The sequence below is a fragment of the Musa acuminata genome, chromosome BXJ1-4 (genome assembly GCF_036884655.1).
Source record: "Musa acuminata AAA Group cultivar baxijiao chromosome BXJ1-4, Cavendish_Baxijiao_AAA, whole genome shotgun sequence".
Taxonomy (NCBI): Eukaryota; Viridiplantae; Streptophyta; class Magnoliopsida; order Zingiberales; family Musaceae; genus Musa; species Musa acuminata.
The window spans coordinates 17,324,146-17,339,043 of record NC_088330.1 but is presented as its reverse complement, the minus strand read 5'-3'; the positions used below and the strand labels follow the sequence as shown (position 1 = coordinate 17,339,043).

Here is a 14,898-nt window from a genome sequence, read left to right as displayed (position 1 = left end):
GGTGAGTTGCCCTGTTTCGATCGCCGCGAGGAGAGAGGTAACTGGTGGCTGCGGTTGCGACCCAAGGGGAGGCAGGCGGCGATGGAGGAGGCAGCGGTGATGGTGTGGCTGGGAGCAGCATCACCAACGATCGCTGAGGAGGGGAGGTCGAGCGGCTGCGGCTGCGACGCAAGGGGAGGCGGGCGGCGATAGAGAAGGAGGCAGCGGTGGTGGTGGTGGCTGCTGGCTGAGCAGCAGCGGTAGCAGCGGTGGCCTATCGGTTGGGAAGCAGCGGCGGCAATGATCGTTGACCAGAGAGTAGCAGCGGTGGGTGGGCTGGCCGGAAGCAGGGGTGGCTGCGGCTTCTTCTTCCTCTCTTCGTTTCTTTTTTTTTTTATGATGATAGATACTTGGTAGCTATGTAGCAGCAGCGGTAGTGGTGGAGAAGGGAAGCAGGGGTGCAGTTGACGGCTGCCGACCTCTTATCTTTCTTTCTCTCTTTATTTCTTTTTATTTTTTTATTTTTTTTTATTTTTTTATTTTTTTATTTTTTTATTTTTTGAGATGATGAACTACAGTGAAAACGTCGAGGATCGCTGCTCTGATACCAAATGATAAGACTCTAAGGTCTTATCATCAAAGAAAGAAGAGAAAAGGAGATGATCGCTTCGAGGGGATCAGCCTCCTTGATCACTATGAGGGGATCGGCTTATCGCTTCGAGGGGATCGACCTCCTAGGGTTTGTCAAAAGACTGAATAGTATTTTTTATAGATTACTTGATTGCCCTTGTTTATATTGGTACTCCATACAATCTATCTTCATCTAGACATTTTTGTTAATCCACCCTAACAGATATGGCTTCAGATGAGGATTGTCTCGAGACCAAGATTTTGTCCTAAGTTTGTCGAGATAAGGTTCTTTTCGCTTTCGGTGTCAACGATCACATCGATAATCCTTCATTACACTCAAATCTTAAGAGTGAACAATTCTTCTTAAACTTCTAGATTAAGAAGATTCAAGTCTATAATCTTCGATCTAGTGATGACATGCGTAGCAATTGGCGTCGTGCTCCTCCACCAGGTCCTAGAAGGGGGTCTTCCCAATGAGGAGCTCCAGGAGGATGTCGAAGTGTAGACATTGGAGAGGAAGGCGGGACTCGAGTGCATGGTAGAAGAGGGAGGAGGATGCTGCGGAGAAGGAGGGGCGTGCATCGCATCGAGGTGGAGAAGCAACCGTCGATATGGGAGGTGTTGCAGATGATCAAGGAGGCATGGGCTGAGGTGATGGTCTCATCCAACAACAACAACCACTCATCGGGGAGGTGGTCGAACATGGTGCAAAGGTTGCTAAGAGAGCATGGATCAGAGGGCAGTAACTACTCATCTTTTACGTCGACGCCGATACAAAGGGGGAGGGGTCCGCCACCACCGGCACTTGCAGCATTGCCGTCCGCCATCGACGTCGTCCAGTACCAAATGTTAAAATTATTTTTTTATAATTTATTTTTATATTTTTGTTGATCAACTAACATCATTATGGTAAATGCACCTAATTGTTTTACATTTGTAATTATATGAATATTAATATAATTTTTTAAAATAAAAATTAAAAAAAAATTAAAAAATAATTAATTATAAAAAAAATAATATATATATAATTAGTCTTAGAATACGATATGATATGAAGGGGTAGCTTTTCTGTGAGCGAAAAAAAAGGAAACATTTTTCAAAATGTTTGATCCGAGTGGTGGACGATCCCATAGTCAAGTCGGACTCATACAAATGCACTTGGAGACGATATGAGACGTACATCTTCAACCCGAAGCCAACCCGAAGGTACAGGTATGGCCGGGGAGGAAAGACGCGAGGCGGCGGCGGCAGCGGCTGAGTCCGAGGTGGTGGCCATAGGGAGATAACGACTGAGGTAGTGCGAGAGGAGAACTCATGTCGAAAGGAAGCGCCGTGGTCATCGACAATGGGGCTGGGCTGTGCAAGGCCGGTTTCGGCGGAGATATGGATCCTATCGCCGTCGTCCCCAATAGCCTCGGCCGTTCCGCCAATTCGAAAAGGTGGCTGGTGGCGGACGAGCTCCGTGCTGCCGATGCTGACGTGACTTCCGTGTCCCTCCGACGGCCCTTTGACCGCGGCTACCTCGTCAATCCGGATCTCCAGAGGGAGGTGTGGGAAAGGGTCCTTCGGACCCTGCTCCGTGTGGACCCTGCCCGCTCCTCGCTCCTCCTGGTGGAGCCTCTTTTCAACCCGCTGGCCGCCCAGCGCACCACCGACGAGATCGTCTTTGAGGACCTCGGCTTCCGCTCCCTCTGCGTGGCCGACTCACCGTCCCTCGTCCATCTCTATGAGGCCAGTCGCCGCACGGACTGTCAGTCCCACTCCCAGTGCAGCCTCGTGGTGGACTGCGGTTTCTCCTTCACCCACGCCGCCCCCGTGGTCCACAACTTCACCCTCAACTACGGGGTCAGGCGCCTTGACCTCGGCGGCAAGGCTCTCACCAACTACCTCAAGGAGCTCGTCTCCTACCGCTCCGTCAACCTCATGGAAGAGACCCTTATCATTGACCACGCCAAGGAGAAGCTCTGCTTCGTTTCCCTCGATGTACCCCGCGATCTCTGCGTCGCCAGGTGAACTGACTCTTTCTCTGCCTTTTCTTTGGGTTTTCTTCGTCTTGATACCATATCCACGAGCTCTCCGTGAGTCCGTTCATCGTTGACCGAGAATGAGAGCAGCCTGAACCTCAGGTTAGTCGTTGCCTTCACTGACGAGTAGGATCTCTTTTCTTTCTTTTTCTACCCTAGTGATTCTTTTCCTAATTCTTGCGATGGCAACGTTCTCAGGTCTTATATGGTTTCGCATTGCGGATTCCTGTGTACCCGGTGGTTTTGTCATGAGTTTCTCTTTCTAGTTTTGCAGCGGCAAAACTCTGATGTTTAATTATAGTTTTGCATATCGATTTCCTACTTATTGGCTGCATGCTCAACCACAGGCACAATTATCAATTCCCAGCAACATCGTATCTTGCCTTCATAGCATGGAAGCATTGCTGTCTGACTCGATCGTGAAAGTCTTATCTTTTGCTTGTTACATTGTATCACTAGTATTAGTATACTCATACCTCTTTAGATCTCACAAATTGTGAGGAGATGATTGTCTTTGCTTTTAGAACTTGTTTCTAACCTTCCTTGTTCAAACATGTATGGACATTTGCCCTTTTAGGCTGAAAAATTGGGGAAATGGTTTCTAGCCATATCTGATATTGATTAACTGTTTGATCAATATACTTTCCAATATCTCTCTTGTGAAAATTGAAGTGATAGATATAAGCAAGAATTTTAGGTTAATATAATAACAGGTATCTTTTGGGGCACAGTGTGTTTGATAAGTCTTGCTTTCCTGGGAGAACATCTTGAGTGAATAACATGAAGAGCATGATACCACGTGACTCAAAACTCAACAAAGACTTTTTTTTGAAGGATTGAAAACAGGAGCTTAAATGTGGTAGAACCAGGAACTCAAAGAATCGAGTTGTTGTAGCCAGATTGATTTTTTTAATTTTGAGGAAATTGAAAAAATGTCAAAGCTTTTGTTTGATAAGTGCATAATCTAGTCCTGAAAAGTTTCTGACAGAGATAATAATCCTAAACTAGCATATGAGGGAAGCCACAGAAGGATTTAAAAAGCTTTGGACTGGATATAGAGAAGACTTTTATAGGCTTTAAACTGGCAATTAACTTGTTAGTGGCATCTCTCATGTGCTTAGTCATTCGGCATATCAATGACAAGCAGGTGTTGCAACAGAAAGTTAAATCTCACAATGATGCCTTATGGTTGGAATTGTCTAATGGTCATGGACCATAGTGGGGTTGCTTGGTTTTGTTTTTGTTTCTAGACATTGTGAATCTGACTTGGGATATGACTGAATGTTGTACGCAAATTTCAGATCCATACTACAGGCTTATAGCGAGGAATGGTAAGTATTTGGATTTTAAATATGGACTTACTATATGTAATGCACTACGTGGTGTTGATGATCAACTTTTTTTTATCGAAGAATACATAATTTTGTTATTGACAGTTGGAGTGTTCAGTCTTGAGAAATATGGTTAGTTTCTTTATGTGGATGGTATAACCCTGCAAGTTGGTTATGCCTTTGATGAGATTGCACATAGTTGTATATTTCTGTAATCTTCTCGTTGATGCTTGTACTTTTTACTTTTGTGTTTCCACCTTAAACTTGTGGGACTGTAAATATGCATGTCATATATGTTTTGTGTTGCCAGGCGGTCACTGATGAGAACAGCCCAATGTGGCAAATGACAAATATTCCAACACTGGTGGCAAACAGCAAATATAATTGTTGCAGTGGCACTATATTTGTCAATATCTCCTCTGTTCCAGAGTCATTTTTTTGTTTCTATTTTGCGTTTCTTTGGCTTTACTTTATTCTTCCAATCTGCTCCTCTCTTCTCATTCTCCTGTCCAGCTGAATTTGATTAATTCTAGCCTGTTCCTTTTATATATTGGCCATAGATCAGACTGGTCTTAGACAATGCCGATATGAATCGGCAATGTTGTATCATAATCAGCTTTAGCATATGACAAGTGGTACTTAAGTTTTATTGTTCTCTTTTATTTATTATTTCTCCAGAAGATCTGGAAAAGACAATCCTTTCAAGTGCACATATGTTCTCCCTGATGGTATTGAACATACTAAAGGCTATGTCAAGGACTTTGATGAAGCAAGAAGGTACCTTTCTCTGCCATATGAGAGCTCATCCACAGATTCGGGGCTGAAGGAAGAAATGTCACCCTCTCAACACAATGCAGAGAAATCTGTGGAGCAGAGGAGAATTGACTTGACACAAAATGTAGCTTATGATATTTCTTATTTCTAAACGTTATCTAGCTGTTCCATCTTATTTGTTTTATTATGTGCAGGAGTTTACCCTGACAAATGAACGTTTCCTTGTTCCTGAAATGCTTTTCCGTCCTTCTGATTTGGGTAAGTGTTGCATTTTAATTATAAATGACATTTTAATTTATTCAGTTGAAATTTTATTACGAAGAATTAAAAATTCACAATGCATTGATCTGCACTAGTAGTATTTTCATATGCTGGTATGTAAAATTTTTTGTTGTCTGTAAATAACATTGGGATTATTGTTATTAAAGCAGACCCCCTTGTTTGCATCTGTCAGCCAGACAGTGTGACAGAGTACTTGTGCTGCAATATATGTGCATAGAGGATGTTAACACTGTAGTAACTCTATATTCTAGCTTTCATATCATCATTTGATGTGTATTCTTGTCTCATCTCTGTGTCTGCAATTCTGTTCCCTAATAGCTTTTGGAGCTGCAAAGGAACCAGGCATTGGAGCTTAGGAGAATTTAATTTTATCGATGACTATTTGATGTTTAATACAAATTGCATGAAATAATGATTCTAACATGAAATAATTATCATGCCCATTTTCATGAAACAACGAACATTATAAGAATAAAATGGCTTTACTAGAACAAAAGGCATCTTATAAATGTTAGTATGATTTAATTCAAGATCTACAATACCGTACCGTACCAGTGTTTCGAGATTGGCTCGGTACGGTACAATACCGTGTACCGAGCGGTACGCCATGGCGTATCGAGTGGTACACCTAATTTAAGGTGTAAAACCCTTCGAAAATACCTGAAAATAAATAAAAAGTTAGAATAGGGTTTTTAAGTTAGAAATAAATATAGTAATAGTCAAGGTTCGCCGTACCGTACCGTACCGACATTTCGACCCGGGCTCGGTACGGTACGGTACCGGTGTACCGGGCGGTACATCAGGGTGTACCGAATAATTTTATATTTTTATACTGTAGCAGTGCTACAGTATACTGTAGCTCTGTAGCGGTACCGGACGGTCCGCGTACCGATAACTTGTCGGACCGATACGTACCGCCCGATACGGGCGGTACGCTTCGGTATGGCAAACCTTGGTAATAGTATAAATTTAGCAAAATCAATGTAAATTAGGTAAGAATAGTATCACATATCTTTTTCGGACTTTGAGGAAGTCTTGTTCAAGGTTCGTATTTCAGTCCGTTATGGATTATCCTTCTGTAAATATTGAAATATCTACAGAAAAATCATTTGAATTGTTAGACTATTTTGTTACAATATAAACTCTAAAATTCAAATGAATTAAATAATCACATATGTAGATATACCTGATTGTTGATTCTACCACCAAAATGAACGATAGGCCTCCACGGGTGGTGGATCGGGGTCCTCGATCCTATACATCTGCATATCAATATGATATGTTTGTTGGACCCAATCATGAAATTGATCCCATGACATAGTGTATTGATACACCGTATGCCATTGATGCATCAATGTGGTGCTGATCGTAGGCTGATCGTCATGAATCATATTTGTCCGAGGCAGTTCTTGAGGCATATATTGGTGAATGTCAGAGCTTCTACTTTTGCTACTGATCTGCTGCTCTATATCATACTGTTGCTTAGAAAAGGATGACCAACTATCACCATACTGCTGTTGCACGTATGATTCTCCATAATACGATGGTTGTGAATATGATGAGCTTATTTCTGTGTCTATATCATGTAGGCTCTGTCGTATCTGCTCAAATTCATCCACTGCCTTCTTCTTCCCCTTCCGCACATAAACTTGACCAGTACCTTGTCGAGTTCCATGATCTGAATCTTGGGTGGCATGTGTAAAATATTGCTCCTCAGTCCATGCACCACCCTCAAGTTATGTAGACGAGACCAATGATTGCCCGGCATCATCGCCATCATTCATTGAGGCACAACTGTCCGTGTTGCTGTCTTGTCTCTGGACCAAACGAGTTGCTGATTGTGATTGTGAAGGTGTCTCGTCGCCTGACTCGATTCTTTCCAACGATGCAACTGATGCTACTGCCTTGCCCTTTGCCTTTGCACGCTGAGAGGACGACTGTGACCATTGGGTGTCTGTAGTTCCTCGAGTAGTTTGACTCGATGTTGTTTGACTCCTGTCACATTGTAATCGAGGGGGATTTTCCACCTATTGGGGTTGTGCTTCTTCTTCTTCTATTGCCTCGGTGATAAAACGTGAAGGACGCTAAGGATCTCTCGCCTCATCAAGTAGAGGATCCTCGGTTCTCTACTGTTTTAACTCAATCTAACATTGGCTCTGAATCTTCGTTGTAGAATTGGAGGTCAATGGGATCAATATCTGGTTCCTCTGGCTCCTTATCCAACTTAGCACATCGCAATCTTAGTCGCATGTTATAATTGACATATACTAATTTTTCTAACCGTTTGTAGGAGAGTTTGTTGCGAACCTTCGTAAGAATCAATGCAAACGTTGACTAATTACATTCGCAACCACTAGATGTTGTTGTCTGTGAAAGTACACGAACGACAACCTTCCTTAAATGTGGTGCATCCCCTCTAAATTATAGCCACCACTCGACTGCAAAAAGATATAAATAAGATCTTATTAGCATAACAAATAATTAACATTAAATATAATTAATAATCAATATGTATAACTTTTCCTTACCAGGATCCATAGTGTAACGACACGATATGGCTACAACGTCGAAGAATGAACCAACTGTTTCTCGAAATAATCGACCCTTCATAAGAGCATCGGTTGCATTAGTAGTGATTGGCAAGAGCCAATATATAACATTTCTTAGTGTCATTAGGAAATCATTTTGCATTCCGAGAGCATATCGATATTGAATTGTCGAGTTTAGATAATATGCTGCAAGACATAATTTTGTTAGTATGATTTTTTTTATCTAAATAATAATAAATTAAATTATTCTGAATATAAATTTACCTGCATTATAGATATTTTGATTCATATGAACTTCGGTCCGACGATCAATGATCCGTCCGTATTGGTCGGCCTTAAAATCATCTTTAAATGCTCTCCTGACCTCCTCTCTTGCTGAAATCAGCATATATTTAAGATACGACATATGTGGACGCTTGTCCATATCGACCTTACGGAGAACAATATAAAGTGGTTCCACACCTTTTATGATTTCTGCCGTAGTCTCCCAAAATCTAGAGGAAAGAATGGACTTTTCTATCTTCTTTCCATTGCTCAATTTTGAATATCTAGGTTCAGACCACTCTTGTGAGGTGACCATTGCCTTCAAGCCATGCCTTTTTTGCTGTAATGACTTTAATGCAATAAAATTGGTAGCAAACCGAGTAATTCCAGGTCGGAGTATCTCACCGTTTACATACTTTTGCATTAAAGCGTGGACCCAATGATGATTATATATAAACTTTGTAATTGATTGTGTTCGAGCTACACAATTTTTGACCGCATTCAACTCACCAATATCCTTCAGCATTAGATCTATGCAATGAGCTGCACATGGAGTCCAAAACAAAGTTTTTCTTTTTTCCATCAATTGCAAACCAGCCTTTTTGAAATTCGCTCCATTGTCGGTTATTATTTGGACAACATACTGTGGTCCAATCTCCTCTACTATAGTGTCCATCATGCTCTTAATGTAGTTTGCATCTTGGATCTTTTCAGAAGCATTAACGGACTTATGAAACACCACTCTTCTGTTGCAATAAATAAGAAAGTTGATGATACTTATTCTTGTTGGTCCTGTCCAACTATCACACATCAGTGTCACCCTATATTCGTCCCATTGCCTCTTGAAGGATTTGATCCAATCCTTTAGTTCTGCCACCTCCTCATCTAAGTACACGTCGTAAATCTCCTTCGGTGTTAGAGGTTGGATCCCCGTGCTAGACTTTTGAATAGAAGAGACCATGCTTTGATAATATGGACCTTGGGCTGCGTTGGTTGGAATCCTGTGGAAGTTGAACCATTTTGAGATTGCCTTCCCAATATCCCGTTTTTTTTCTTTTGTGTATGCATCGTCAATCTATGTCTGTTTCGCTGTTTGTGGGAGATAGGCTTGCGAATAAATATCAACAATATCTGGTGCGGACCTCTTGCCAAGACCTCTCATAAAACCACGGAGTCCACCATACCTCATGCTACTAGTTCGGCCTAATTGAGAAGGAGTAGTTGGTTGCCTCATGTTGGCCGACCTTTGGATTCCACTACCATTGCCATGCTCTAATTGTGAGTCAGGTCGTCGATGCCTCATTGCTTCATCGACCATATACTGATGCTCTAATGATGCACGAATCCCAGCTGTGAGATCCGAGTCGACTTAATCGCCGCAACTCTCATACTGATCATAAACTGGTTCCTGTGCAGCCTTATAATATTCTTCCTCAACTCTTGTCTTCTTTTTTAATGTATCTTCCTTTACTTGTTGTATCTTTCTTTGAAATAATTTACGGATCTCCGTCGGAACCTTCTTGCATTTTGCAATATTAGGATACCCGTCAGCCAAATACATTTTCACCCGAGTTATTCCTCCACCCTTGCCAATGTAGTCACAATAAATACATTACCAATGATGATGGTTCCTATCTATCTTTCGGGCATGAACCCATGCATCATCATGTGATTGTTCCTTTGGTGCCATGATCTTACCAAATTTAAATCAAATAAACTATAAAGTATAAACATATTAAATTTACCAAATATCGATCAAAATTCACTAATCGCAGCATTAAATAATTTTATTAAAACATAATTAATCATATTTTATCATCATAAATATATTACATATATAAAAGAAGCATTAAATATATAATTTTGATCTAATATGGTTCAAATTATGATAGAATCATCATTAGATTTTCATGATGATTAATATAGTTAATCATCACCTGATTAACATAGTTAATTTCCTATTAATTATTTCTATTTCAACACTATAAACATGGCAAAGCATTAAATATATAATTTTGATCTAATATGGTTCAAATTATGATAGAATCATCATTAGATTTTAATGATGATTAACATAGTTAATCATCACCTGATTAACATAGTTAATTTCCCATTAATTATTTCTATTTCAACACCATAAACATGGCAAACATTTTAATATGTATTAAACACATTGAATTGATATAAAATCGAACAAATTTCGATTAAATCATCATTAAAATGACTAATCGCAGCATTAAATAACTTTAATAAAACCTAATTAAACCTATTTTACTGTCATATATATATGTCAAACACATAAAAGAAACATTAAATATGTAATTTTGATCCAATATGATTCAAATTATGATAAAATTATCATTAGATACACTAATTACATGATTAACATAGTTAATTTTTCACTAATTACTTTCCTTTTAATACTATAAACATGACAAATACCCTAATAGGTATTAAACACATTGAATTGACATAAAATCAAACAAATTTCGATTAAATCATCATTAAAATGACTAATCGTAACATAAAATAACTTTAATAAAACCTAATTAAACCTATTTTACCATCAAATATATGTCAAACACATAAAAGAAACATTAAATATGTAATTTTGATCCAATATGATTCAAATTATGATAAAATCATCATTAGATACACTAATTACATGATTAACATAGTTAAATTTTTACTAATTACTTCTCTTTCAACACTATAAACATGACAAACATCCTAATAAGTATTAAACACATTAAATTGACATAAAATCGAACAAATTTCGATTAAATCATCATTAAAATGACTAATCGCAGCATTAAATAATTTTAATAAAACCTAATTAAACTTATTTTATCATCATATATATGTCAAACACATAAAAGAAATATTAAATATGTAATTTTGATTCAATATGATTTAAATTATGATAAAATCATCATTAGATACACTAATTACATGATTAACATAGTTAAGTTTTCACTAATTACTTCTCTTTCAATGCTATAAACATGACAAATACCCTAATAGGTATTAAACATATTGAATTGACATAAAATCAAACAAATTTCGATTAAATCATCATTAAAATGACTAATCGCAGCATAAAATAACTTTAATAAAATCTAATTAAACCTATTTTACCATCATATATATGTCAAACACATAAAAGAAACATTAAATATATAATTTTGATCCAATATGATTCAAATTATGATAAAATCGTTATTAGATACACTAATTACATTATTAACATAGTTAATTTTTCACTAATTATTTTTCTTTCAACACTATAAACATGGAAAACATCCTAATAGGTATTAAACACATTGAATTGTCATAAAATCGAATAAATTTCGATTAAATCATCATTAAAATGACTAATCGCAGCATTAAATAATTTTAATAAAAACTAATTAAACTTATTTTACTATCATAAATATTTTTCAATATTTAATATGCATGAAACACACTAATCATAATATTAAAGATCTTAATTATTCTCTAATTAAAGAAAGAGAATACATACCTCTTGATTAGAAAGTTCTTCCTCTTAATCTTCCCAAATTAACCTCGATTGAATTCACAAATCGTTGTTTTGTAGAGTTTATAAGAGAAAAAAAAGTTTGAGATAGTTTAAGAGAGTATGAAAATCTAATGGAGTGAAAGAGGGGAGAAATGTTTAAATACTATGAGAAAGGGCTCTAACAGTCAATTTGACCTTTGGAGCACTGTTGCACTGTTATAGTGTGGTAACGATCGAAATCGATCGTTACCGAGTTGTGCCGGGCGGTAACAGTCAAAATTTCGACTGTTACCGCCCTATATTACCCCGTATCGTCCGATACGGGGTGCTTTTAAACATTCCGCCCGGTTGCGGGCGGCCCGCGTACCGGTATGCCGTCGGACCGGTACGTACCACCCGTAACGGGCGGTATCATTCGAAATTGCCTACCTTGATTTAATTATTCAAAATCTTGGATACATGAAGAGGCAGCGGAAGCATATCTGAAAAATCCCCAAAGCTTATTGATGATTGACATGTATCCAGTACTGATGCTGCAACCATTTTAAACTGTATGTATATCATATGTTTCTTCCTTTTTCAAAGGGGTCAGATGAGTTCCACTGAGCCTATGAAACCATCTGAACTAATTTAAGTCCCTTGGAACTTTAAAGGAGTGATTCTCACTGCTAGCATTTCAAACTAAAAATTTTTGTAAGTACTGCTCTAGGAAAGGAAAGGACTCTACGTTTTGTATAACTAAGAGGATGATTTGTGGAACCATGTTAAGGTTGCTCTAGTGTAACTTGGTTTTAGAAATTTAAGTTGTGGCTGGTGAAATGGTTCAACTGCTCAAGTCTGGGGTAGTACTTCCTTGCTGTAAGGCCCCATATGTTTTATCTTCCCAGGTCCTGCGTAAGAGCTCCGGTCTACCCTATTTTCTGTAGAATTTTACCAATCAATCCTAAAAATTTTGCCAAATTTTAGCATCAAATATCTAAAGTTTATTTTCTAGGCACCAATCCAACTAAAATAAAGGACTGCAATTGATTTTGAACTTCTTTCCTAAAAAGTACTCATGCAGAGAATTTTTGTTTTGGATTTCGAAAGGTATGAACCAAGCTGGACTAGCTGAATGCATACTCCGTGCTGTAAATGCCTGTCATCCTCTTCTTCACCCTGTGCTCTTTGAGAGGTAATTGGAATAATCTCCATACACAAGTTTAGTTACTAGTTTACTTTATGGTCAAGCAGGAACTCTTACTTGTTATTGATTGTGATTGTCATTGCAGCATCATATTGACTGGTGGAAGCTCATTATTTCCTCGCTTTGCTGAAAGACTGTAAGACGTTGTGTACATTCTCCATTTGACCAAGTTCTGTGTTTTGAGATAATGTCATTCCCAGTGATTACTGTGTTCTAGCATAGGCTGTAATCTTCATAGTTCGTCTTACCATTCCATACCGATGTACCGACCATCTGTACAGTATGTGCTGAGCTGTACCGAGCCAAACTGAGCGTACCTACACATGGTACATGGGGGCATACTGATGTATTACCCGTATCAATCCCTTATCAGATCGATATGTACCGTCCGTACCAAGCAATATGCTACGGTACGACAAACTTTGGTAATCTTGGTTCCAAACTACAAAAGTTCAGGAATTATCAGGGTTATGAAATAATTGACATCATATAAGATCTTGGTTATGAAACAGTTATTGTTGTAAAAATAATTTAAATTATCATTTGTCATAAACTTTGTTAATTGGCGAGAAAGGAAAATCAAATAAGACCTGTTGATATAATAGATATCATAAGCATGTGCTGCTACAAAATGGAGATAAAATTTCAGCAATGGAAATTAATGTATAATTGGATGAGTGGGGAATCCCAAAGATAAAGTATGGCATTGAAAAAAATAACTAATACTGTTTTGGCAGATATGTCAGTATGCTGCCAGTTTGTATGGTTCAGTTCATAACAAACCTGTAATTAGCTCAATTGGAATCTGTAGTTAAACATATTTCGTGGTAGATGAGTGGGGAATACCAAAGATAAAGTAACGAGGCATAGCACAAATAACTAAAACTGTTTTGGCAGATATCTCAGGATGCTAGCCATTTTGTATGGTTCAGTTCATAAGAAGCCTGTAATTAGCTCAATTGGAATCTGTAGTTAAACATATTACGAGGTATGGATTCTGTGACTTGTTATTTTTCTCCTTACAGAGAAAGGGATCTTCGACCTCTTGTGCCTGATGATTATCAAGTGAAGATTACTTCACAAGAAGAGTATGACTTCTTTATGTTCCGTTCCCCTTGAATCTTCTTGCCTAAAGCTAATTGTTGTGTTTGCGCCACATGACCAGTCCTATTCTAGGTGTATGGCGAGGTGGTTCGCTGTTGGCATCCAGTCCTGAATTTGAATCAATGTGCATCACGAAGTCCGAATATGAAGAGATTGGATCACCCCGCTGTCGACGTCGCTTTTTTCACTGAATATTCGATTATGTCTAGGCTTTAGGATATCAGTCAATATGGTTTTAGTGCCAAATTGTATAAAACAAAGCTTCGGCTAGAATTCATGCATTAGCTGGGGTGAGAAAATATTTAGGTGAGCATGCAGTCCATTTATTCTTTTATTTCTGTTGAAAAAGTGCTGTACTAACTAATATCCATTGCAATTTTCACGCTGCACCTTGCTTGTTAGTGACACTTTACCTTGCTTGTTAGTGACACTTTCAGAGCTTGGGATAGGCAGCAGAGGGTCATCAAACAAGGATGTAGGCAACCTAGGATCATCTGACGATCCTGTGTATCCACAATGTTCAATTTCATGTTTTGTGTTCTGCTCTTACCAAAGGGCTATATTGTCTGTGGTTGCTGGCTAGCTATGATTCCAGTTCAGGTTTATTTTACTTCTTTATGCATTATTAGGTATCTTTACGGTGCATCCGTAAAGGCCGTCATCAAAAGGATAGCTGATATGATATTGTTTGTGCAAGAATTCTTAGTATTATTTGTGTCATGGGCTATAATTTATGAGATGTCTGTCACATAATCTATTATAGTTTTCGACGTCTTTCCCGCAAATGCGTTAATAGTGGTCTTTCTTCAACATCAACTTATATTACCTTTGGGACTTCCCTCCTGCAAATATGTAAATAGTGATGCATAAGTGCAATTGTAACCAAAAAGAAATATGCTTTGTTGACAATTTGGAGCCCATCTCAAGGCTTCCATAGCCTTAAAAATAAACGCCAAGACCACACATCAATGTCCGTGGCTCTCTTTCTTCTTTGATGCTATAATCTAATAGATTAAATATCCTGGGTGCTTTGAGCACTTAAAGATAATTTCTAGAATGAACTATTAGGCTTTTATGGTTGTTAATTGTTATGTATTCATCCAAAATTTTATGGGAATTGAGAAAGTGTGATGTTGGCACAAGGATGCCGGCGAGATGGATTCTATGGATTACAAATATACTGGTTTCCAACTGAGCAATGGCATGAATTTTTTATGTCACAAGTTCCTTCGTTTTCAAATTCTCTGTTTCTTTG

At 38.3% G+C, this 14,898-nt stretch overlaps 1 protein-coding gene across 4 annotated transcripts; it reads left to right on the top strand.

Moving 5' to 3' along the window:
* Positions 1-1,736: 1,736 nt before the first annotated feature.
* On the top strand, positions 1,737-14,382 carry LOC103972986 (actin-related protein 6). Of its 4 annotated transcripts, none has more exons than XR_010501426.1 (8): positions 1,737-2,618; positions 4,643-4,862; positions 4,933-4,996; positions 12,443-12,527; positions 12,625-12,675; positions 13,565-13,627; positions 13,705-13,949; positions 14,081-14,382. XR_010501426.1 is itself a non-coding variant. In XM_009387418.3 (7 exons), the coding sequence occupies exons 1-7, from the start codon at positions 1,924-1,926 to the stop codon at positions 13,753-13,755; spliced, it is 1,218 nt and encodes a 405-aa protein (XP_009385693.2). In that variant the 5' UTR covers positions 1,737-1,923; the 3' UTR covers positions 13,756-14,032. The 4 variants fall into 4 exon arrangements, 2 of the variants coding, with proteins under 2 accessions (XP_009385693.2, XP_009385692.2); XR_010501425.1 differs by having other exon boundaries at positions 14,069-14,382; XM_009387418.3 differs by lacking the exon at positions 14,081-14,382 and having other exon boundaries at positions 13,716-14,032.
* Positions 14,383-14,898: the final 516 nt, after the last annotated feature.

Excerpts from the sequence above, each read along its gene's own strand:
- LOC103972986 (XM_009387417.3), top strand. The coding sequence starts at position 1,924 with ATGTCGAAAGGAAGCGCCGTGGTCATCGACAATGGGGCTGGGCTGTGC. Across the intron at positions 4,863-4,932 it reads GAATTGACTTGACACAAAAT|GAGTTTACCCTGACAAATGA; the intron begins GTAGCTTATGAT and ends TATTATGTGCAG. Across the intron at positions 4,997-12,442 it reads TTTCCGTCCTTCTGATTTGG|GTATGAACCAAGCTGGACTA; the intron begins GTAAGTGTTGCA and ends GGATTTCGAAAG.